The sequence below is a fragment of the Mastomys coucha genome, unplaced genomic scaffold (genome assembly GCF_008632895.1).
Source record: "Mastomys coucha isolate ucsf_1 unplaced genomic scaffold, UCSF_Mcou_1 pScaffold22, whole genome shotgun sequence".
Lineage (NCBI taxonomy): Eukaryota > Metazoa > Chordata > Mammalia > Rodentia > Muridae > Mastomys > Mastomys coucha.
Window position 1 is genome coordinate 101443895 of NW_022196905.1, and position 26688 is coordinate 101470582.

Genomic DNA, 26688 nt, shown 5'->3' on the forward strand with positions numbered 1-26688 from the left:
TATATACACATCTATTATAATCAAAGAGCTACTTATGCCCTACAGGACTTGCATGTTTATCTGAGTTTCAGCTAGCATTACATGGATTTGGTGACTTACATTCTAGTTAAAGAGGTCACATAGGGAAGTGGCAAGTGGTCTGCCAATAAGATGACTCCTTAGGTCCCTATAGACACATGCTACTTACAGACCTCCAGAGGAAGATGAATTAGTCATATCATATCAGTCATCATCCATGGGCTGTAGCCCAAAAGCCCTATAGTAAAGCCTATCTACCTGTGATGGAGGCAGTTGAAGAAATAATATTTTGAATTCCCTGAATATTAACACAAAGTTCTTGCCTTAATTTCCAAAGAATTAGAGACAGATCACCAGAGTGCTGTACAACCAGACCCTGGTACCAGGAATTCGTCTGATTTTGACACTGACTTAAGATAAGCCTGGGACATCCTGGTTTGGTTAGTGTTGTCCTAATCAATACATACTTATATGCTTCAGACCCAAATCCTGGAATCTAAGGGTCTTGTTGCCTCCTTTGATTGACTTTCCAATTAGTATTAGAGTTATGGTTGCCTACCTGCTGGATTGTTTTGAGGCAGTGTCCCACATCCCAAACTGTACTCTGACCATGGAGGTCAGTCCAAGGAGCAATATAAGCCACCTGCTCCATGGCTGTGTCTTGTCTACACAATGACAAAGGCCTAACATCGAGCTCACACTCACCCCAACATTTCTTCAATCAGTGACTTTTAGGCTTGAGCCATTGGCTTGAGTTTTCATTAGTCGCTAGAGGCTGACTGAGATCCAGCCAGTAGAGCAAGTGTCTGATAATAACATGACCCAACTCTGCAGCCTCTGGCAGGTGGAAGTGTCATGACACCCCTCTAAGAACTCTAGTTATGAGCTAAGATGAAGTACAGTTGAATTTCTGAAAATAGTTTAAGACTCCAGGCCTTGGGAGAAACCCAATGTTGTGGACCAGGCTCCCTTCTGATGTGTTTCCAGAACTTTCTTTTTAAAAAAAAAAATTATTTTATTTTATGTGTATGGGTACACTGTAGCTGTACAGATGGCCGTAAGCTATCATGTGTGTGGCTGCTGGGAATTGAACTCAGGACCTCTGCCGGCCTTGCTGGCCCCGCTTGCTCAGACCTGCTCACTCTGGCGTAATTCACTGTAGTTGTCTTCAGGCGCACCAGAAGAGGGCGTCCGATCACATTACAGGTGGTTGTGAACACCATGTGGTTGCTGGGATCCAAACTCAGGACCTTCGCAAGAGCAGTCAGTGCTCTTACCCGTGGAGCCATCTCACCAGCCCCAGAACTTTCCTTTAGCAAAACGCTCGGTGAAGATGGTATTGGTGCTGGCTGCAGTGGTCCTTACAGCCAATTCTAGGACAAATTCACAATCCTACAATCCACCATGGTAATAAGGTGAGGAACAGGTGACCAGGTACTTGGTAAGAAGTGCTTTACAAGCCAGAGACTGCACCAGCCATCAGAAAATAGTTTAATTATGTACAGATGATTGGCAAACTGATCAGAGTAGAGTGTGGATGCACACCCATATTTGAAGAAATGACAGGAGAGAAGTGCCAGCGACATATGCCATCAGGTGACAGCCACCAGACACCAAGTAAACCACAAACTGTGACAGCTGTGGAAGGAATATAAATCAACACTTTTCCTCTGGGACAAGAAAAAGAAAAACAAAACAACTAACATCAGGTCTGAGGAATGCTTTCTCTCCCAGCCATGGAATGGTATTTGTCCATGATGAATGCAGGGATGTGGGGCGATATCACCTGCCACACCTGTTATGGTCCCATTTGTGCCTCAGTCAGGCCAGCAGCATTCAGGATTCATGAGCAGCTCCTGCAGCCATAGCCATCACAGGCCTCAGAAGAGGGGTCTCGAGCCCTGGTTTTCAAACTCAGACCATGCATCATTCAGCTCCATGAAGATCATCTTGGCATATTGTTCATATGGCTGCCCTGTGGCCTGTGGGCAATGGGGTAAGAGCCAGCCTGACTACTCAGCCGACCCTCCCACCAGATCCTTTCATGTAATACAGCCAGCAGGCAAAGGCCCCTAGGGGATGAGAGGCAGAGACAACCCAACCACAAGCACAAGGTCCAGAAGCCTAAGGCCTAGCATCCCGGAAACTTACCTTATCAGGATGAACTACCAGCACTGCACGGCGGTACTGCTTCTTCACCTGCTCTGGAGTCACCAGGTCAGCCATACTCACAGGTATCCAGCGGCTCTCCCCATCCCACAATACTGTGTGCAGAGTGGACAGCAGTGCACGAATGTTCCTCTCCTTGCCTTCAATCCAGTCCAAAAGCTACAGACATCAATGTAGACAGAATCTAATGAAGGAGGTGTATTTAGGAGACCTCCCTCCCTGCTGTGTGGAGGGGAGGGGAGGGAATTCAAGGTAAGCAGCAGAGGAAGTACTAGAGGACGCTCAGCATTTGAAGTACTGAAAGATGCTCAGATGCTGAGGATGGTGGGTGCATCATTTCAATGGACCTGGTCCTCAAGCAAAAGACCACCTGCAGGCCTGGGGAGCAAGCTTCTGTGGAGGTCCTTAAGAACATGGTTTGGAGCCGGGCGGTGGTGGCGCACGCCTTTAATCCCAGCACTTGGGAAGCAGAGGCAGGCGGATTTCTGAGTTCGAGGCCAGCCTGGTCTACAGAGAGAGTTCCAGGACAGCCAAGGCAACACAGAGAAACTCTGTCTCAAACAAAACAAAACAAAACAAAACAAAACAAAAAACAAACAAACAAACAAAAAGAACATGGTTTGGTACCTCTTTGTTTACTCCTATAGGAGAACAGGGAAACCATGGTCGTACTTTCCTTTCCCCCCTCTAAGTCCCTAACCTAGACCTCTAAATTTCAGCACTGAGCCCACCAGGTCAGGCTACAGTGGTTTGTGGTACCACGGACAGAACTCTTTTTGTGGATAAGGTACCATGGACGAACTGAGACCCTTTTCAGCCAGATATGAACTCCTGATCTCTCAATATAGCCTCCTGATCCAGGAACAGGGTTCAAAGAGGACAAGTAGGTTCCTGATAACCTTTCAGGTAGTTCTTAAGGGAATGGCTACACTGTGCCCTAAAGAACTGACTACCTAAGCTGGGTATGGTAGTATGCACCTTTAGAGGCACAGGCTGGCAGACCTCTGTGAGTTTGAAAGGAGCCTGGTCTATAAATCGAGTTCTAGGACAGCTAGGGTTGTGCGCGTGTGCGTGTACACGCGTGCACACATGCACACGCACACACACACACACACACACACACACACACACACACACACACACATACACACACACATGCAAATTGACCACCACACAAACCTACAGAAATGAACATATCTAAGGGCCACAGTGGGATATTCTGGTCACTGTTCTATGCTGACTCCTTACCCCACTGTGAGAGCCCAGGGTCAGGTCCAAAACCCAAACAAATTGCTATCTTCAACAGTCAGATAAAACTGTGGTTTTGATAGGCACAAGTCTGAACTATGCTCTCTTGCTGGCTCATGTCCAGATTACTAGAAGCCCTGTATGGTGCCTGTATCCCTCACTGATCTCCAGTGCCCACAAGGAAACACTAAGTGTAATATCAGGTTGCCCAGGAATATACTCAGGGCCTCCAGGTGCCAGGCCCACACATAACACGTCTCTAGCTGGAGACATTGGCCTTTACAGTGTGGCCTGAGCCCCGGAGTTACCCACCTTCAGTTTGAATGGGTCTGTATCTCTGGCAAGCTCCTGTTTCCGCATCTCTGCCATGGTCTTTGGCCCCTTCTTGTCAGACTTAGAGAAGCCTTGATTAGGCAGCAGATCTTCAAAATCATTTTCTGAGACCTTTGGCTTTTGGGCTGGGAAAAAAATAAACACTTTTTATAGACACTACCTGCTTTTACCTTGCTCCCTGGGTGTTATCTGATCTGATACCTGGACAGGAAAGAAGAAAAACATGGCCTTAGTGACATCTATTAAAAGCCATTGAGAATTGGGAGAGGGGCTAGGCATGCAGAGATGCCTCAAGACACCAGCATACAAATCCAAATCTGCTTTCTTGGGGGCAGCCTCTGTGAGCAACATAAATATGGCTGTCTTGGCTAGCTCTGAGGGAGGAACAAGGGGCTCTACTTCCAATCCTATAGGTAATTGTATAAACCAGCATGTAATGCAGTACTTACCAAAGCTGGGCGCACGGACACCCCTCTCTTCTCGAGCCCCAATCACACTGAAGTGAGACCTTAGTTGTTCAGAGGATCTGGGGGCTGGCTTGACCTGGGGGGCCCATGAGGTTCCAGAGGCTGTGGGACGATTTGCCTGCCAAGAGCTGTTGCTTTTGTGAGTGGGGGCTGATGTACCAACAAAGCTCCCTGCAGAAAGTCCAGCAGGCAGGCCTGGAGAGATACCACAGGACACTTGTAAGCCACTTAGCCAAATGATGAATTACTTCTTCTGGGGCTAAGGATATTGTATTGCTGTGACATGTGCTCATAAAACAAACCAGTGTCACTTAGTTGTTCTGTTTTACCTAACAAGTACCAGGGATACACAAGTGTTGTGCTGCTCAGTGTTTCTGGATGAAGGTTTGATACTACATCTACATGCACATCTACAGGGGCTTGGTACCCTCATTGCTGAATGGTCTAGGGGGCTGTTTTGTATGGATACTGTCTCATAGAACTTCTCAAATGCATGGCTGATTCTTCAACTTTCTGTGAAGTAACTGAAATCACAGAGGTTATAAGATTCATGCTAAGAATTCTAGAGCACCTTCACACAAGTGCCCCAGCAATGAAGTTTCCCTGTGATGGTGTTGTTACCTTTTTAATACCTAAAATCGCTTAGGAGATGACTTCTGGGCATGATGTGGGAGATTATCCAGTTTTCCCCTAAGACAGAGCTTCTCTGTGTACTCCTGGCTGTGTTGGAACTCTCTCTGTAGACAAGGCTGGCCTCAAACTCAAAAGACCTACCTGCCTCTGCCTCCCAAACACTGGGATTAAAGGTATGCACCACCATGCCTGGTGTCTGGGATTATCTTAATGATATTCATTGATGTGGGGAGATCCATCCTAATTGTGGGTGAAATCATTCCTTTGGGCAGGGGACCCTGGACTATATAGAATAAAGAAGGTAAGCCAAGTATTAGCAAGCATGCATTCATTTTTCTTTGTTTTCTCACTGTAAGTGTGATGTGATCAGCTGATTCAGACTCCTGTTGCCATTCCATTGCCAAAGAATATGAAAGGAGTATGAAAGGGACTGTTATTTGTTTAATATTCATCCACAGAAGAGCATCTATTCAGAGTCTATTTCCTTGGCTATTATAAACAGTTCTTTTCTGAACACTTGCAGAATATTTACTTGTGGATTTTTACAGAAATATAAACTCATTTCTTTGGGATAAACACTGGGGTCCTATGATTTCTGCATGTTTACTTTTTAATAAACAGACCATCAGGGGCTATATCATTTCACATTCTTCTAAGTATGTGTAAATATAAGAAACCCAATTTCTATGATCCTTGGTGATGCATGATTGCTTTGTCCAAATCTTCCCCCAAAGCAGCTGATGATTCAACATTGTCTCATGCGTGTATTGGCATGCCAGAATGACTGATGGAACCTTTGTCCCTCTTCTCATTTCCCCACAGGATTACTTTTATTTTCACTATAGTTATGGTCTCAGATCTGTGCTTTTTTTTCTACAAGTAGAGCTGCTCTGCCTTTCATCCCACTACAATGGGCTATGAGGTTCAGTGTATAGCTGAGACTCCTTTTCTTGCCTGTGCAAATCCAGTGGTTCCAATTCCATCTGTTATTTTTTTTAAAGTTTTATTATTATACATAAGTACATTGTAGCTGACTTCAGATGCACCAGAAGAGGGCATCAGATTACAACTGAGAATTTAAACTCAGGACCTTCGGAAGAGCAGTCAGTGCTCATACCCATTGAGTCTTTTTTTTGGTTTTTCGAGACAGGGTTTCTCTGTGTAGCCCTGGCTGTCCTGGAACTCACTCTGTAGACCAGGCTGGCCTTGAACTCAGAAATCCGTCTGCCTCTGCCTCCCAAGTGCTGGGATTAAAGGCATGTGCCACCACTGCCCGCAGTTCCATCTGTAAAGTTTTCATACTTCTGCCTTCCCCATTTGGGTGCACAGCTGGGTCCTCTCTTCTTATCCATGTATCAGTGCCTGGCCTTTTGCTAATACCACAGTCTTGGTTTCTGTGGCCAGAGAGTGTACTTCAAAGTCAGGGTGGAGAGTCTATACTACTCTCAATAACAAGAAGCCCTAATCATTCTAGTTTATCTGTTTTCTTAGATAAATGTGACAATGAACTTGGCGATTGTACAAAAATCTCTGCTGGGATTTTAGTGAAAAGAACCTAGACCTACAGATCAATCAACATAAAGCAAAGGGGTAATCTTGTGACATACAAACATTTAGTGTCTATTAATCTCAACTGCCATGTTTGAGTTGTATTTCCACCATATTGGCACTATGTGTTTCTTTATGTTATAAACAAGCTATTTTGTCACTGTTTTGAGACAGGGTCTCATGTAGCCAAGGTCTGAACTCCTCCTAACCCTCCTTCCCTAGCTTCCCTAATCCTGGGATTTCAGGCATAAGCCTCTACCTGGTCTGAAAGCTATTTTGCAAAAATCAACTAACTCTACATAGCATAGTTTTAAATTCTGGTCTTGCTGAGCTGTTCTAGTAAACCTAACTGCAACAGACTGCTGTTTGTTGATCTCAGGGACTGTGACTTTAAAGTTCTAAGCCTTGTTGATTTTCTCTGATTTGATAGGTGATTATGCCACCTGCAAACAGGAACAACTTTATTTTCCCTTCTATCATATTTAATTTCCACTTCTTCTTCTTGCCATAGCTGAGCCTCCCAGTAAGTGGAATGTAATGAGAACATGGCTCCTTACCAATTTGTCACATCTCCTAGGGTTTCTATCCCTGCTCTGAAGACATCCTTATCATGTGCTGCTGCAGGCCATCACCCTTTTGGCAGCATTGGTAGGATCATGTCATTGTTCCTTGGTTGATAAACATGGTAGATGTGACTGAGTTTGGAATGGCAAATTAGCCTGGTTCTCCTTGAATATGTCCCACTGGGTGGTTGTTGACCTTTTATCCTTTGAAAAATTCTGTGCCCTAATGTTCTGAGGGTATATGTCTATTCTTTAGAGGGCTGGCTTGAGGCTCTCACTCCTCAATTGTCTCATTGGGCACTTGTATTTTAAGTCAGTTTCCTCTCTTCTAAGTTTTCTAAGAGACTATGTGGAATTGGTCATATAAACATATGGTAAAATTCTCCAGTGAAGTCACTGGAGCCCAGGAATTTTCTAAAGAATTTATTATGAGGGGGCTAGAGAGATGGCTCAGTGGTTAAGAGCACTGACTGCTCTGCCAGAGGTCCTGCGTTCAATTCCCAGCAACCACACAGTGGCTCACAACCATCTGTAATGGGATCCTGTGCTCTCTTCTGGTGTACTCATATAAATAAAATGAATTTATTATGAATTTATTCTCCAAGTGCCCTGCTTCATGCTGAGCGTTTGGAGGTGGTTGCCTGTGAGATGTTTGCATATTTGGATGCTACCAGCTTCCTGGCACTTGCTTTTATTCTTTAACCACTTTCCAGAGCTTTCTATAGATCCTGATAATACCTGACACTGATAGTGAATCATGTGCTATGGTTCCTTTGTGGTCAGTAAGTCTGTTCACCAAAATTGTCAAAAAACCCCAGCACTTTGTTCACTGATTTGTTGTTGAAGAACCTCATGTAATCCAAGCTGGGTTCAACTCTTTTTTGAAACCAAAGACAACCTTGAACTTCTCTGATCCTCCTGCCTCTACTTCCAAGTGCTGGAACTAAGAGTGTATCATGACACCTGATTTGGTGCTGGAGTTTAAACCCAAGGCCTTGTTTATCCTGCTAAGTGACATATTCCCAGACCCTGCTTCACTCATTAAAAACAGTTGTTTTCTCCTTCTTCCTGATTGCTCTTTTCTTTCAAATTCCTTGAGGTATCATTTATTGATGACATAGCCCAGCTTTTCTTTCCTTCCTTCCTTCTATCTCCCCCCTCTTCAACCCTCCCAAACCCCTGGGAAAGAATTTCTTTGTATAGCCTTGGCTGTCCTGGAACTCTCTTCATAGATCAAAGTGGCACTGAACTCAGAGATCCACCTGTCCCTGTCCCTGCCTCCCAAGTATTGGGATTAAAGCTTGGCTAATTCATCTTTTCTAAAGTATGTAACCTACACCCCATAGCAGAATTCTCTACTTCTATGTCCTGGGTCCTAGGTATTTCATTCAGTCTAGCACACTGATATTTCCTGGGCCTCGCCTGTACCATTTAAAACACTGTTTCCCTTTGTATTCTTACTAGCACTGGTTTTGTGATGGTCAGAGTATACTTTGATTTCAATTCTTTTTTTCCTGTTGGAAGAATCTGCACTCTGTACTACCAATATGGCCTACAACAGTCAAGAACCCCCTGTAACAGGTGGTATATGCTGCCATTTTCATTTGTGACTTGGGCTTGCTGAGTTTTTGGTCTGGTTTCCTTTAGGGCTACTGTTTTCCCAGGGGTATTAAAGAGCTGAGGGCTAGGTCTGTCCAGAAAGGCAAACACTTTTCCTAAGGAGATGCCTGCAGCCCCATTTGTGTTTAGACCCATCAACCGCAAGTCCACATAGGGACAGGAAAGACAAAGGTACCAGGCAGAAATCCCTAGAAGGTTTCAGAAATATAGTGCAATTTGAAACAAATGGAGACCATTAGGAAAAAAAGAAAAAGCACACAGGAAGTTAACACTATGAGAAGTGTTAAGAGAAGAACTCTTCATTCAACCTAAGAACAGAGTAAAGTCAGAGTAAACGGAAGAGAAGGTTCTAACAAGGGCCCACCCAGGGTGCCGTACTGGAAACAAAAGAGTCACAGGGTCAGGAAACCAGAGATGAGAATTTCAGGTGCCCAGTGTCAGCCATGGCCAGTTATGTTTTAGTGAGTCACATTACTACCACCTAAGACAGACGATAGAACATGTAAGTTCCATGCAACAAGCAACCTGATAATATCACCAACCAGAGACTACATGCCTGACCTACCTATAGCTTATTGTACTTCTCTTCTCAGAAGCTATGAAGAGGAAGTACTGACAAAGGAGCCAAGGATCCCAAGGGAGATTCATCTTAGAAGACAAACTTGAGATAGTGTCTGGGAAGCTCAGGTTGTGAAGACAGGAGGTACAAAATGTGAGGCAGCCCCCAAGACAGGCATGGACACTGCAAGGAGTAGCATTTGACTCTATGGCTGACAAGGGAATGTTGTGTTGACATCCTGTACTAAGCAAACCCTCACCAACTCCTAGGCTGCCTGTACTTCCTGGAGTTAGCTGGTACAGATACTGCATGATCACAAAGGCCATAATCAACATTAGTTCTACCAACTCCTATTTTATAGTCTTTTAGTCAGTGGGCATTCAGAATGGAAACAGACACAAGCTCCACGGTCTTGGACACAGGAGTGTAATAGAGCGAGGAAAGGAGCTGATTGCCACATAGGGTTGGTTCCTCATTACCTTGGAGGCTAGAGCTGAGGTCACTGAGATCAGCAAATGGGTCCAGGTTCTGAGACTTGGTTTGGCTGGGATTGGGGCCTGGAGGGGCTGGCTGACCTGCAGAAGAGAAGAGGGTACCTGGAAAAAGGACAAAGGCCATTAGACTTGCACAGTACAGAATGAAACACAGTCATCCAAAGTTCCTGATCCTCCCTTTCAGAACCAAAGACCCCACTCAAGGTTTGGTAATTCTTTAAGGACAGTGGGAGGAACACACAGAACACACCTAGAAGAGTAGCTGGCTCCAGCATCCATACTGCTCCTCAGGGAAATCACTGAACATTTGGTACCAAGAACCAGAAAATGTCTTCATTGTTCTGACATTGTAGTACCATTTGTTATCTCTCTAAAATGTGACAGTCCTTCATGATATAATAATGTAAATTTGAGACTAGTCTAAGCATAAAATCTTGAAATAATTATTGCACAACTACTCAAAATATTATCCAGTCATTAAAAATGATGGCTATGGAGATGGAAAGATGGCTTAGTGGTTAAGAGTGCTTGCTGCTCAATCATGAGGACCAAAGTTCAGATCCCAGCACCCATGCAATAATAGTTGCACATAAAAAGCAGGTGGACCTCTTTTAAGTCCGGGGCAAGCCTGGCCTTGTGAAATCCAGGACAGCCAGAGGTATACAGTAAGATTCTGTCTTAAAACAAAACAAAACAAAACAATTGAGCCAATGAGATGGCTCAGCAGGTAAAGGGGCTTGCTATGTAAGTCATGATCTGAGACTGATCCTGGAACAGGTGAACAAGCTAAATGTGTGCATCTGTAATCCTGGTACTTGGTGACATGAGAAGTAGAGTCAGGAGAATTGCTTAGAAGATTGTGAGCCAGCTGGTGCAACAGAAATGAGAATGAGGCCCTGCCTCAACAAGGTGGAAAACAGTGACTTCAAAAGTTGTGCTCTGAGTTCCAAATGTGCCCCATGGCATGCACATGTGCCATAGAAGATATAAATCCACACTCACATATGAACAAACACATATTTAATAATAGTGATGACAATAATAATGACAATAATGACAAAATAATGATAACAACAACAATAATAATAATAAAAAAAAGCAATGGCATAGTGCGTAAAGGCACATGCTGCCAAATCTGATGTCCTGAGTTCAATCAACTATGTATCATAATCCCTGGGGCCTTCTGGTAAAAGCGGAGAATGGAGTTACCCAAGTTAGGTTGTCTTCTAACCTCTACATGCCTGCTGTGATAGGCACATTGCTCCCCATACATGCCCCATAAACTAACACAATGCAAAAACTCTTTTGAAAATTAAATTTAGTGCCATGCAGTAATGGCACACACCTTTAATTCCAGCACTTGGGAAGCAGAGGCAGCAGAAGATATTTGCTTTATTGGAAGCCACACCAGCACTAGGGACCCCAGGTAAGACACTGCCCATGGCACTACTTAAGAGCACTCCTTAAAGCCCTTCCAACAGCCCCCAGCTGCAACCCTTTTCCTGGGCTGAAGACTATGTTTATATTAGGAAAACCAGACATCAAGCAGGTACCCAGATTTCCAGACGCCATGCTGGTACTTGGAACTCAAGAGGCAACACTGGCACCCAAAACCCCATAGGTCATGCACCCTGCAAAACCCCCAGCAGAGACAGCCTACTGGACTTGAAGACCCACTGGCCACTAGAACCCTAGGCCAGAAGACTAGAGAGGAAACAGAAACTAAGGGAGAAAAAAAACAAAAACCATCCATCTAACAAAGATAAACTCAGAAATCAGCATCTAAACCTATAATAATCCCAAACCCAGACAACCAGAGGCCAGTGTAAGAATATAATCAACAGGAGTCAGAGCAGTATGGAGCCATCAGAGCCCCACTATCACATTGCAGCTAGTCCTGGATATTCCAATACAGCTGAAGCACAAGAAAATGATCTTAAATCCAATTTTATGAAGATGATAGAGGAAATGAGTAAATCCCTTAAACAAATTCAGGAAAATGAAAACAAACATGTTAAGGAAATTAATAAACTGCTCAATACTTGAAAATGGAAATAGAAGCAATGAAGAAAACATAAACTGAGAAATCCTGGAGATGGAAAATTTAGGTAAGTGAACAGGAACTAAAATACAAGCATCATAAACAGAATACAAGAAATGGAAGAGAGAATTCTCAGGTGTACGACTGAAGAAACTGATACATCAGTCAAAAAGAATGTTAAATCTAGAAGTTCCTGACATAAAACATCCAGGAAGTCTGGAACACTATTAAAAGACCAAATCTAAAAATAATAAGAATAGAAGAAGATTCCCAACTCAAAGATCCAGAAAATATTTTCAACAAAATCATAGAAGAAAATTTTCCTAACTTAAAGAAAGAGATGCCTATAAACATAAAGAAGCTTATAGATAATAGTAGTAGTAGTAGTAATAATAATAATGATAATGATAATGATAGATTAGACCAAAAAGAAAATCCCCTTGCCACATACTAACCAAAATACTAAATATATAGAACAAAGAAAGAATATTAAAAGCTCCAAGGGAAAAAGTATAACTAACATATAAAGGCAGACCTATCAGAATTACATCTGACTTAACAGAGACTCCAGAATCCAGAAGGCCCTGGATAGATGTCTTGAAGACTCTAGGAGACCACAGATGGTAGCCTAGCCTACCATCAAAACTCATAGATGGGCAAACAAAATATTCCATAAAGAAGACAAAATTAAGTAATAGCTGTCCACAAATCCAGACCTACAGAAGATACTAGAAGGAAATTCCAACCCAAGGAGGATAAGTACATTCATGAAAACACAGGAAATAAATAATTTCACACCAGCAAAACCAAAAGAAGGGAAGCACATGCATGTGTTGTGTATGCACATACATAAACGTGCCCACACGCGTGCGCGCGCGCGCATACACACACATACACACACACAGAGAAAACCACCATCATCAAAATAACAGGAAATAACAATCATTGGACATTATATTTCTCAACATCAATGGACTCAATTCTCCAACAAAAAGGGACAAGCCATCCGAATGGATGTGAAACAGGTTCCATCATTCTGCTGCATACAAGAAACACACCTCAACATCAAAGACAATTACCTCAGAGTAAAGGGCTAGAAAAAGATTTTCTAAGCAAATAGACCTAAGAAATAGGCTGGGTAGCCATTCTAGTATCTAATAAAATAAAATTCAATCCAAAGTTAATCAAAAGAGATTGGAGGGGAGGGGGGAGGGAATAGGGGTTTGTTCTTGTTGTTGGGGTGTGTGTGTGTGTATGTGTGTGTGTTTTGGGAGGGGAAACTGGGAAAGGAGAAATCATATGACATGTAAATAGAGAAAATATCTAATAAAAAAAAAAAGAGAGAGAGAGAGATTTAAGCTGGGCAGTGGTGGCGCACGCCTTTAATCCCAGCACTTGGGAGGCAGAGGCAGGCGGATTTCTGAGTTCAAGGCCAGCCTGGTCTACAGAGTGAGTTCCAGGACAGCCAGGGCTACCCAGAGAAACCCTGTCTCAAAAAAAAAAAAAAAAAAAAAAAGAGAGAGAGAGAGATTGGGAAGGACACTTCATATTCATCAAAGGAAAAAAAATCTAAGATGATGTTTCAATTCTGAACATCAATACTCCAAACACAAGGGTACCCACATTTGTAAAGGAAATATTACTAAAGTTTAAATCATTCAGCAAATCCCACACATTAATAATGGGAGACTTCAATATCCCTCTCTCATCAATGGACAGGTCATCAAGACAGAAACTAAACAGAAAAATAATGGAACAGATGTTAAAACTTAAATGAACCTAGCAGATATCTACAGAATATCTCATCCAAACACAAAAGAATATACCTTCCCAGTACCTCACAGAACCTTCTCCAAAATTGACCATATAGTTGTTACAAAACAAATCTCAATAGATACAACTGAAATAACCCCTGGTATCTTATCAGACCATTATGTATTATATAGCTGGATGTCAAGAACAACAAAAACAACAGAAAGCTTACAAACTCATGGAAACTGAACAACTCTATAATGAATGACCACTGAATCAAGGAAGAAATTAAAGACTTCCTAGAATTCAATGACGATTAATGCATAACACACCCAAGCTTATGGGACACAATGAAAGTGGTGCTAAGTGAAAAGTTCTTAGCACTAAGTACCTTCATAAAGAAATTAGAGAGTTCTCATACCTGAAATCTCTAGAATAAAAAGAAGCAAGCATACTCAAGAGGAGTAGACAGCAGGAAATAACCAAACTCCAGGCTGAAATCAATAAAATAGAAACAAAGAGAACAATACAAAAAATCAACAAAAGAAAGAGTTGGTTTGTTGAGAAATTCAACAATATAGACAAATCCTTCTCCAAACAAACTAAAAGACAAAGAGAGAATATCCAAATCAACAAAATTAGAAATGAAAAAGAGAGGTAACAACAGACACCAAGGAAATCCAAAAAATCATAAGGTCATACTTCAAAAAATTTGTACTACACAAAATTGGAAAATTTAAAAGAAATGAACAATTTTCTCAATAGATACCACTTACCAAAGTTAAATTAAGATCAGATAAATTATTTAAATAGATCTATAACCCCTAAGGAAAAAAAAAGCAGCCATTAAAAGTCTCCCAACCAAAAAGAGCCCAGGACCAGATGGTTTTAGCACAGAAATCTATCACACTTTCAAAGAAGAGCTAATACCAACATTTCTCAAACTAGTCCACAAAACAGAAACAGAAATATCACTGCCAAATTCATTTTATAAAGCCAAGTTACCATGATACTCAAACCATACAAAGATTCAACAAGGAAAGAGAATTACAGACCAATTTCCCCCAGGAACATTGATGTAAAAATAGTCAATAAAATACTTGCAAACTGAATTCAAGAACACATCAAAAAGACCATCCAGTATGATCAAGTAGGCTTCATCCTAAAGATGCCTGGAAGGTTGACATATGGAAATTTCTCAATGTAAATCATCATATAAATAAGCTGGAAGAAAAAACCCATATGATCATCTCATTAGATGCTGAAAAAGCCTTTGACAAAACTCTGCACCCCTTCATGATAAGTTTTGGAGATATCAGGGACAAATATAAACATAATAAAGGCAAAATACAACAAGCAGTGGTCAACATCAAATTAAATGGAGAAAAACTTAAAGCAATTCTGCTAAAATCAGGGACAAGAAAAGGCTGTTTACTCTCTCCATATCTATTCAACATAGCAGTACTTGATGTCCTAGCTAGAACAAAAAGGTAGCTAAAGGAGATCAAGGGGATACAAACTGGAAAGTAAGAAGTCCAAGTATTGCTATTTGTAGATGACATGATAGTGACCCCAAAAATTCTACCAAGGAATTCCTACAGCTGATAAACTTCTTCACTGAAGTGGCTAAAAACAAAATTAATTAAAAAAAAAAACAGTAGCCTTTTTATATATAAACAATAAATAGGCTGAGAAAGAAATCAGGGAAACAACACCCTTCAAATAGCCACAAATAATATAAATTATTTTGGTGTAACTCTAACCAAGCAAGTGAAAGACCTGTATGACAAGTGTTTGAAAAAAGAAATTGGAAAAAACATCAGAAGATGGAAAAATCCCATGCTCATGGATTGGTAGGGTTAACATAGTGAAAATGGCTATCTTACCAAAAGCAATCTACAGATTCAACATAATTCCCATCAATATTCCAACACAATTCTTTACAGACCTTGAAAAAACAATGCTCAACTTCATATGGAAAAACAAAAATCCCAGGATAGCGAAAACAATCCTGTACAAAATGGAATTATCACCACCTCTGATTTCAAGTTGTACTACAGAGCAATAGTAATAAAAACCGTATGGTATTGGCATAAAAATGGACAAGTTGATCAATGAAATCTAATTAAAGACTCAGAAGTAAATCTGTACACCTATCAACACTCGATTTTTGACAAAGAAGCCAAAATTATACAATGGAAAAAAAGAAAGCATCTTCAACAAATGGTGCTGGTCTAATTGGAAGTCAACACATTAAAAGAATGCAAACAGATCTGTATCTATCATCCTGAAACAAACTTGAAGTCCAAGTGGATCTAAGACCTTAACATAAAACCAGATATACCAAATCTAATACAAGTGGGGAACAGCCTTGACCACTTCAGCACAGGAGACAGCTTCATACACTATCAGAACATGGATGGTACAAGCACTAATCACATTCAATAAACAGGACACAATGAAATTGAAAACCTTCTGAAAGGCAAAGGATATTTGTTCTATTTGTTAATAGAACAAATTGGCAGCCTAGAGAATGGAAAAAGTTATTTACCAACTCTACTTCTGACAGAGGTCTAATTTCCAAAATATATAAAGAACTCAAGAAATTAGATAGACATCAAAAAGCCAAATAACCACATTAAAAATTGGGGTATAGATCTAAACAAAAAATTCTCAACAGAGAAATTCCAAATGACCAAGAAGCACTTAAAGAAATATTCAACATCCTTAGCCATCAGGGAAATGCAAATCAAAACAATGCTGAGATTCCATCTTATACCTGTCAGAAGGGCTAAGATAAAAAACACAAGTGACAGCTCATGCTGGCTAGGATGTGGAGAATAAACACTCCCTCACTGTTGGTCAGAGTACAAACTTAACAGCTACTTTGGAAGCCAATTTGGTGGTTTCTCAGAAAACTGGAAATAGTTCTACCTCAAGACCCAGATAACCTAACCCTAACTCCTGGGCATATACCTAAAGGATACTCAATCATACCACAAGGACACTTGCTCATCTATGTTCATAGCCGCTTTATTTGTAACTGCCAGAAACTGAAAACAACCTTAGATGTCTCTCAACAGAAGAATTGGTAAAGAAAATATGGTACACATACACAATGGAGTACTATTCAGCTATTAGGAACACCATGGAATCTTCCAGCAAATGGATGGAACTACAAAAGATCATCCTGAGTGAAGTAAGCCAGACCCAGAAAGTTAAACATGGTATTCACTCATTTATAAGTGGATAGTAGCCATAAAGTAAAAGATAATCATGCTACAACCCAGAGAAGCTAAGTAACAAGAATGACTCAAAGTGGGATGTATGAATCTCACTGTGAAGGGGAAATAGACTAGACATCATGGGTGAATGGGGATGTTGTGGTGGGTATGGTGGTGAAGATGGGTGTCATCTGGATAGGAATGTGTGGATAGAAACAGGAGAGATTGGGGGAGGATGGAGTACTGGGAGAGACAACTGGAATGGGCAGGGAGGAGGGAACATCTCTGGGACAAACTAGAAACCTAGTGCAATGGAAACTCCTAGAAATCTATGAGGATGACCCTAGCTAAGACTCCTAGCAATGTTCAGAGCCTGACCTGGCCATCTTCTGTAACCAGGCAAGACTTCCAGTGGAGGAACTAAGACATCAACCCAGCCACAAACCTTTGACCTACAATTTGTCCTGCCTACAAGGTGCTGGGGTAAAGCTGGTGCAGAAATTGTGGGAGTGGCCAACCAATGACTGATCCAGCTTGAGACTCATACCATGACAGGTACCCTACCCTTGATACTGCCCAGAGGGCCAGGACCCAGAGGCTTATAGCCCAGAGATCTAGGATAGAACTAAGCATGATTGACATTAAAAAAAAAGTCAATGAAATGATTCCTAATGATGTTCTGCTATACTCACAGACTGGTGCCTAGCCCAGTTGTCACCAGAGAGGCTTCACCCAGCAATTGATGGAAACAGACGCTGAGACCAACAGCTAAACATTAGGTGAAGCTTAGGGAATCCTATGGAAGAGGAGGAAGGATTGTAGGGGAAAGAAGGGTCATAAACACCATAAGAAAACACACAGAATCAACTAACCTGGGTTGGTAGGGGCTCACAGAGACTGAACCACCAACCAGGAAGCCTCCATGGGACTGACATATGTTACAGTTGTGTAGCTTGGTCTTCGTGTGGGACTCCTTAATAGTGGGAGCAGGGGCTGTCTCTTACTCCTAACAGTAGGGGCAGGGCTGTCTCTGACTCTGTTGTCTGCCTTTGGGACCCTTTACTCCTACTGGTTTGCTTCATCCAGCTTTAACAGGAGAAGAGGTGCCTAGTCTAGATGCAACTTAACATGCTATGAGTGGTTGATACCCATGGTATGCCTGCCTTTTTCTGAAGAGAAATGGAGAAGAGTGAAGGGGAAACTGCAGTCAGAATGTAATAAAACTAACAAACAAACAAACAAATAAGAATGAATTAATGCTATGAGTGGTTGATATCCATGGTATGCCTACCCTTTTCTGAAGAGAATGGAGTAGAGCGAAAGGAGAAACTGTAGTCAGAATGTAATAAAACAAACAAACAAACAAATAAGAATGAATTCCCAATGTGAAAAGGGTTTAATAAAGAATATGAAATAACCCTGCATAAAACAAAACAAAAAACCCACTACCAAAAGCACAGAAAATAAGTTACCCTCTGACTTGTACAAATTGTGACGTGTGCCAACTCATGCACACATTAAAATAAATGTACAACTTAAAAAAAAAACTTTCTAAATTTTAAAATGTTTTTAAAACTAAAATCCAACTATGATGGGAAACCAAAGATAGGAATTCCTATTTCTGAGCAAATAAATCGATAAAATAGTACTAGGGGGTGGGAGTGGGGGTGGGGTGGGGGAATGTGTGTCACAGACTTTGCAAACAGGACTGTGTTGGATCAGAATGTGCCAGCAAGATAGAACTATAGGTACAGAGTGGTCAGATGGATGTTCACAAATATGAACAACTCCTTGTAATTCACATCACCAATAGGGCATATTCTAGGAGCCACGACACATAGGTAACACAGCCTTTCTAAGGGTCCCTCAGAGAACACCGAAAATATAGAAAACCATGTAGGTAAATAAACAGGGCAATTGATTATACAAAGGCAAGGACTTATGTCCAGAACTATTTGCCTTCATGAAAAAGGAACGACATGGAAGAATAGGAGGAGTAGGCTGCTGTCACTTAACAAACGCTAAAGCTCTTATAGCATGTCTGTACTCCCATCGAACAAACATGTCTGTGGTCAACACACATGTTAAGGCCGACTAGAACATATAGGACCTGTAAACAAGCCGTGCCTCGTCCTCTTCAAAAGCAGATGGGGAGACTCTGTGGTCACAGTTGATAGCATCTTGAGAGACCAGCTAACAGTGGGGTTGGTGGTCTTACCTTCTGGTACTGAAATGGAGGCTGGCCCAGGTGTAGCAGCCTCAGCCCATGTATCCCATCCTCTTAGCAGATCTGGGTGGCTGGATGAAGCTATTACCTTGCTGGGCTCTGCTGGCAGATCCCCTGGAAGAAGCCAGAGAAAAGTAGGGCTTGGGTTTAGTATATGTGCTTTCTCAGTCCACATGATTCTTGGGAACCTCTTTCATCTCTAGGCATAAGCAGGTGGCAATCTGCTGGCCGAGCATACAATCCAAGGGACCAATGTGGCTACGCAGTTGAGACACTGCTTTGCTCAGACACCTGGTGGCTGATACTCTGAACTCACAAGATTGGTGGTCAGAACTAGCAGGGCTCAGCCATTATCATCTGGCCTTTTTCCTGATGGTCCTGAGGATGTAGCAGATAGACATAAAGCTGAGCAACAGAAGTCAGCAGGCAACATTTTCACAAGGCAGCAGTGACATTTGTATGCTGTCTTTCTCTAAACCACCATGACAGGTAAAGGACTCACAGGCATATTCAGGAACTCCCTGGAGTCTAGAGATAGTCCTTGTGTCCTCTGCTGGTCATGCACCCACTTCAGCACGGCACAGCCACATGTCATATTTTCTACCCACAAACCATTTGGAGCAGTCAGCTGTCTCTAGAGTATACCCCAGACCATCTGTTCTCTGCTAGGAAGAAGAACCAAGCTTTCTCTCCAAGATATAGCAACTTCTGCCTAAATGGGTCATGCCTGCTGCTTCCACAAACACACACCAATTTTGTTTTGTTTGGTTTGGTTTGGTTTTTTTCAAGACAGGGTTTCTCTGTGTAGTCCTGGCTGTCCTGGAGCTCTGTAGCCCAGGATGGCCTCAAACTCAGAAATCCGCCTGCCTCTACCTTTAATATAAATCTTTTTTTGTTTTTGTTTTTGTTTGTTTGTTTGTTTTTCGAGACAGTGTTTCTCTGTGTAGCCCCGGCTATCCTGGAACTCACTCTGTAGACCAGGCTGGCCTCCAACTCAGAAATCCGCCTGCCTTTGCCTCCCAAATGCTGGGATTAAAGGCGTATGCCACCACGCCCGGCACACACACCAGTCTTTAGCCATCCTGTTGTCTTTTCATAAACCTGGACTCTTCTGTCCTGTAAACTGTCATTCCCACCTCCTGGTCCTTTCACTCCTAGAATCTTCTGGCAAAAGTAACTGTACAAGTCACAGCCACAGTCCGAGAGCAGCAGAAATGTCCTGTAAGCAGCAGTGGAACCTGTTCCAGGTTTGAGGCAGCAGCTTAAGGAGATGAGAAAAAGATGACATTGTGTCCCGCTAGGCCTTGGGAAGCCCTAGACTTTGTGAAAGTCACCAAGAGATAAAAGTTAGGCTCAGTACATCAGAGCTAAATAGACAGAAGGCCCTTATGCCCACTGTTCCATCCCCGAGCCCTATCCCCAGGCCTGCAGGAAGTAGGTGCTCCTAGGCCTTTCCACATATAAGCTCATGGTTTCTATGTAATACTCATGGTAGCCATACTTACCCAGGTGCAGGAAGGCAGTGCTACAGGATGGGGGTGGGGCACTGTGGGTGGATGGGAAGGCAGCTGAGGAAGCTACAGAGTCAGAGTTGAGAAACTCTCCAAAGACATCAGGCTTGGAGCAGGGCTGGGTGTCCGAGCTGGATGACAGCAGGAACTGGTCAAATGGGTCCACTAGAAGACAGAGGCAAGGCAGGGACAAGCATTATACCTTAGCCTGCATCCTGGGAGCCTTGCTGCCCTGCTGCCAGGCCTCCATTTTCCTCAGCAATGTGAACTCAGCCCACCCAGGGATACATGGCCCTTGTAATGTACTACATCTTAGGACATTAAGATGTAGGACGCCATGGATACAGCATTACCTAAAGCCAGAGCTGGTGGTCCTGGCTTGTGAGCTGAGACCAATAGGAACTAATGCAACCATATTCATTTTCTACAGAGGGTGGCTCCCACCAGATGTCAACATAACAGGATGATCCCTTTTCTACATGGCAGGGATAGTTAAGCCTTGTTCATTACTACGAAGCCAATTTTCTACATAACTGAAACGCATACCAGTGTCAGGGACTTTTCCTTGTAGTTTGCTCTGCACCCCAAGAATAGAAACTGGGCTTGTTAGTAGCAGTGGAGCTTCATCACCAAGCAGGTCACCAGGAGGCCCTACTTGAGCAGCATCAGGTGGTTCAAGAAGGTAGCTCAACAGGTCAGTGTTGCTAGATGGGACCCAACAAGCCTGCAAGGGGGCAGCAGGCCCTAAGTCCCCCTCAGAGTGTAGCCCCAGGAGATCGACACCTTCTTCGGGCTGTACAGGCTCCTGTGGGGCAGCCAGCATGCCCACATCAAATAGTAAGTCTTGCTGTCTGGTCCCAGCTGCCAGTCTTGGTGTATCTTCTCCAGCCCCTGGCTTCCTCTCCTCACTGGGGAATGAAGCCTCTTCTTCATCTGATACTTCACTTCCATCTCCATCTGCAATCAGGACTGACTGACTCTCCTTAGGAGAGGTATTGTCTACACCAGTCTCTGGTTCTTTTTCCTCTGTGGAAAGAAAACCAATAGTTGATTAACTCACATGCTAAAGTAGCTGTAGGAGAGCAGAACAAGCTGACATAAGCAAAAGCCTCAGCAAGGCCCAGGTTGTAACCATACAGTCAACACCAGGACCCTTGTGTCAACCCCAGTAGGCTATCTGAGGCTTCAGAGCACATTTCTTGAGGCTTTGGGCTTAAGAGACCACCATGGAGCCATAATACTGGCTTCTATCCAACGACAGAAGTAATAAAGTGATTCTTAGGTGGGAATGTGATCAGCCACCATAGTTTAACTTATCCCCCTCTATTAAGGATATTCCTCTGCTCCCCCTGGGCCTGTTAATGAAACTATGCATATAGAGACTTGGTCAGCAAATGACTTCAAGTCAATAATGAAATGAAATTGATACCTTGGGCTTTGTGGGTATGTGTGCACACACATGTGGGTGAGCGTGTTCATATGTGTGTGTGCGTGTATTTATTTCTGTGTTCAAAGAATATATACTGCTCTTAGTGTGCCAGACAACAAGGCTAACTGTGTAGCTCAGTTGTAGAGGATTTGTCTGGCATGCATGAGGCCTTGGTTTTGATCCCTACTAACATAAATCCTTATAAAACAAGCCAATGTGTAGGGCTACAGCCCCTGTAAGAAGACCTCCACTCTACTAGTCTCCATGAAATACCTGTTATCCTAAGTCCCTGAACTCAGCATATGGCCCTTGCAGAATGCTACAACTGGGTGGTTAACACCAGAAGTTAGTAATGACAAGAGAGCTCAGAGTCATGTGACAGACTGGACCCCATTGAAAAATGATTAGCTGTGCCTTACGCCTACCCTGCCAATCCAGTGTGTGTAGAAAGTGGTTGGTGTCCGTGCTGCTGCTCTGCGGTGAATCCGACTCTGTGATCTCAGCTTCCGGAGACCCTGCCTCAGCATCATACTGAGCTGTGGAGCCCGGCTGCCGGGGTAGCTCCGGCTTCCCTGTCAGGAAAAGGCTGGCATCAGGCCACCAGTGCCAGGCACAACACAGGACAAGGCACAGTCAGAGCAACTGGATAGAGTAGGCAATAGAGGCACCTGCACCAGTTCCTTGAGAACAACAAGGTCTGGCTATTCAGTGCTGTGCCCCACCCATCCACACACGCATGCACACGTAAACTGTTCCACCTTCAATGTGACATTTTAATTGTCATGTCCAGAGTATATGACCTAAGTCAACTTATGGTACAAACCTAACTTTGAAGGAAATTCTTCCCAGTCACAGATTCATGTTAACCTCAAAAGTAGATCAAGGGTTCATATACTCAGAGAACAACAGGACCTAATACCAGAGCAGTGGTTCTCAACTCTCCTAATGCCTCAACCCTTTAATATTGTTCCCGATAATGTGGTGACCACCCCAACATAAAATTTTTGTTACTATGTTATAACTTTAATTTTACTACTGCCATGAATCTTAATGCAAATATTCTTGGAGACCAGTTTGCCAAAGGGGTTGTGACTCATAGGTTGAGAAACAATGCTCTAGAGGTTGCTTTTGAACAGCAAAGAGAATACTCTCTTGCTGTGCCCATGTCTGGTGGCCCAGGTGTTTCGTAGGGCTTATGAACCCATGAATGGACCTCAGGATCACAGTGCCTTGTCTTTGCCTTCCCTGGGACCAGACCTGTATCTTTATCTAACAGTGAGTTTCTACTAATAAGCACAGAGCAGGTAGGGATGCCCAAAATGAGGGGGAGAGGTACTACCCAGCCTTAGGCAGAACTGTTACTATAAATCTTACCTAGAAGTGAAAGTAACTAGAATTGGGTTCCAAGCAAGTACACTGAGAGCCAGGACACATCTTACCAAACTTAGACAGAATGTCCTGCTGTTCTTCCCTGTTGGAAAAGAGGATCTTGGGGTTTAACCCCCTTAAGCTGGTATTCTCCCAAGGTGGAGCTTCTCGGCTGGGCCTGTCTCTAGGCTCCACCTCCACTTCCAGGTTCACCTGGAACAGATCTGGGTACTTCTCTTGAATATCACAAGCATCCAGGTCATATCTACAGGTAAAGAGAGAGAATGAGTGAGTATGTCCAGGGTGTTTCAGAAGTCCTTCAGCATCTACAGAAAGGATAAAAGACTGCTGGTGAGACAATAGGAACATAGCACCCTCACCCGTGGAACATGAGGGCTTAGAGCAGGCTGCTGTACCCAGGGTTACTACCCTGCTTCGCTAGAGTCAAGGAAGGGTTTCCCTGTTAATGTGGTAGAGTACTAAGCTAGACTTCTGTGTTTCCCAACACAGAAGCTTCTATGGAAGGCCAGGTGCTCAGTGTGTCCACAGAATAACTGCCATAGCATGACTTCCAAATCCAGAAAAACAGGAAGGCAGGCTCCACATAGTAGACCTGTAGCCTGACCAGAGACCCTAGGCCCCACCCCTCACCTCCAAGTAGACACATACTACAGGCACTTGATTGGTTTAAATCAGGTACTCTAAAGTCTTAAATTTTTATAAAAATATGTACACCTTGGCAAAAAAAAATATCCATTATTAGATAATCATAAATCTAAGACTTCTAGGATTTAGCCATCAGAAGCTAGAAACAAGACTTGCTGAAGGCTCAGGGAGGCAACCTGGGCTGTGAGAAGAGAAACAGTAGGGAGCAGGTAGAGGGGAGGCCATGGGGTCTTCAGACACCAGGGGAACATGAAGAGCAGGGGAGGCTGGGCTAGGCCACCCTGCAGGCAGCAACTTTAGCCATTTTACAAACTGTCCCCATGTGGTAGTTCTACACTGTTCCAAGAAATCCTACCTTTTGAACTCCCACAGTCACAAACATACCCATTTCACCATTCAACTATCTTTTACATCATACTAAGTTTTGTACCTACCAACACCACCACTGCCAACAAAATCTAAGAAACACACACAGCAATGTTACCCATTTTCAGGGGTCTCCCGGGTGTCAAGGGAGGCCACACATTCCTGTCCTAAGGGAATCTCTGAATGTGTATGGTTCTGTAGTTTAAGGAAAGCTGGGGAGAGCAAAGTGGTTATGTGGGTGGCAAAGCAATGGTTCATTTTGTTTCTTTCTATTATAAAACAAAAAAAGCATGCAGATGAGCCTGCCATTTTTTAGACCTCTACTTTACGACTGTGTGCCTGGGACGCGACCCTCTGCACACTGGAGAGCACAGCACGAGGCAGAGCAAGATGGCTCTGTGGCTCTATGGCAGGGCTGGCCCTCCATACATATCTTTCCATTGGGATATAACTTAATAACTACAGCAGCTAAGCTTAAACGAAGCGGATGGCTACAGGGAGGAAAGGCTGAAACTTGCCATTAATGAGGATGGAGGAACAAGGCAGGAGAGCCCACGGAGAGTGTTCTGTACACTTGTCTTAGAGGCAAGTTCAGCCTCTAAGACAGGTTGGTGAGTTCTGGGGATAGCTCATTTCTTACTTCCCTTGCCCAACTGACCTGGAGACTGTCCAGCCTAGCTAGCAGGGTAGTGAGGGCACAATGAGGGTGTGTGAGTAGGGGGCTAGGGAGCTGGGTTTCAAGTCACAGGGCTTCAGAGGCCTGGGAGGTTAGATACTGGTATGTCTAGGCTCCACTGGGAAGTGAAAGAGATCCTCACACATGCAGTATCTTGTAAACAAAATTTTGATTTGTGTCATGACTGTAGCATAGTATGATGAAATCCTCCTCAGACCCTCATTCCATCACAGGATACCTCAGATCTACTGTGTATCCCATGACCACACTGACTCACTCAGGCTTCTCTGATGGTGGTGTTCCCAATTCTTTTCTACCCCTACAGTCCAGCTGCTCTGCAGAGCAGTCCTGCTGCATGTATGTGTATGCCTCTCCTATCAATGCTCTTGCCTTACTGTAGGCTTATATAGTCAGTATACTCAAATAAAACACATTTCTGTGGTCTGAAGTGTCCCCTAAACTCAAGCAACAGTATCATACACTGGATACTTCAAAAAAGAGAAAGCAGGTCTTTTCTTCAGTTACTGAACTTTGAAAAACTGAAGTTATTGTATGAAAGATCTATATAATGATTTGTTTACTTGTTCTGCTTGTCAAAAAAAGAAAAAAGAAAAAGAAAAAAGAAAAAAAGAAATAACATCAACTGTAATTTATCCACATGACTGGGCATCCACAAACACATGGATGGCCTGCTGCTGCTTCACTTGCCCTTCAGCACACGACCCTGCTTATCTCTCAAAGCACTTCACCTTGTCACTGATAGTAATAGATTTTTAGCCTACATTTGTGTGGTAGGTTCCATCACTTTTAGCTTTTTTAGTCATCACATATATATTTCTAAAACATGGATCTTGTAAACTACAAACATTTGAGGTCTAATTTTTCAGTTGCGTTGTTTATTTAACAACTCCAGTATGGAATCAGATCAACACACTAGGGATGAATCTGCTGCTGTGTTGCTTGTCTTTTTTTCTCTTTTGGTTTCATTTCTTCCTTCTTCCTTCTGATTTTACCTATATTAAATTATATTTTGTGTTTCACACTTTATCTCCTCTATCTTTATTAAGCTCATTATTGCTTTCTGTGGAATCATAACATACTTCCTGGACTTGCAATTAACACATTGCTGATTTTCAGGCCTCAGAGGCTAATGAGGGATCATTTCATATCTTGACTCTTTGATGTTGCTGTTATGTATTTTACTACAAACAAATCTCATTCTTTCTTTTTCCCACCCCCCTTTTATCCCTTTTATTATGTATTGGAACGCTATGTAGATCAAGCTGGCCTCGAACTCACACAAATCTGACTACTTCTGCCTCCCAAGTACTGGGACTAAAGGTGTGCACCACATGTCCAGTTCCAAACAAATCTTAAATCTGATGTTAATGCATGATTTCTTTTTGTTTGTTTGTTTGTTTGTTTGTTTTGTATTTAGTAGAGTTTAAAATCTTGGCTCTTACTGTGGTACAAACCCAAAACAAGAACAATTTTTAGACATTGAGTTTCATTGTAATAAGGCTGTATTACAATGACCCTCACATCACCAAAGGATTTTACCTCCATCATAGCTAAGCTGAGAGTTGATAGTTCTGCTGCACCAAGAAATGAATTGTAGGCTCGATTTTTGGATACAGACTTCCTGCTATGGTCAAAGCTATTTGATTTGAGTGAGTGACTTCATTCTCAGCCCAAAGAGAACAGGTTACATTCAAGAAATGGTGTAGGTATTAAGATGGTCTATCCATAAAGTCATTCGCCAACTGTTTCAATGAA

The 26688-nt window shown here is 42.8% G+C and overlaps 1 protein-coding gene across 4 annotated transcripts in view; it reads right to left on the reverse strand.

Annotated features, from left to right (window-relative positions):
- Positions 1-1488: 1488 nt before the first annotated feature.
- The window catches only part of Gak (cyclin G associated kinase), a 68954-nt gene continuing 43754 nt past the window's right edge, over positions 1489-26688 (reverse strand). For 3 of the 4 annotated variants that reach the window (XM_031337274.1, XM_031337273.1, XM_031337272.1), the window contains 10 exons: positions 23276-23469; positions 22262-22408; positions 20954-21433; positions 20402-20572; positions 18888-19010; positions 9638-9754; positions 4218-4430; positions 3748-3893; positions 2170-2346; positions 1491-2000 (listed from right to left, as the gene is read on the reverse strand). In XM_031337274.1, coding sequence (XP_031193134.1) covers positions 1899-2000; positions 2170-2346; positions 3748-3893; positions 4218-4430; positions 9638-9754; positions 18888-19010; positions 20402-20572; positions 20954-21433; positions 22262-22408; positions 23276-23469 — 1870 coding nt within the window. In that variant the 3' untranslated portion in view covers positions 1491-1898. Of the gene's footprint in view, positions 2001-2169; positions 2347-3747; positions 3894-4217; positions 4431-9637; positions 9755-18887; positions 19011-20401; positions 20573-20953; positions 21434-22261; positions 22409-23275; positions 23470-26688 lie in introns of all 4 variants that reach the window. The other variant, XM_031337275.1, reaches the window with a different exon arrangement.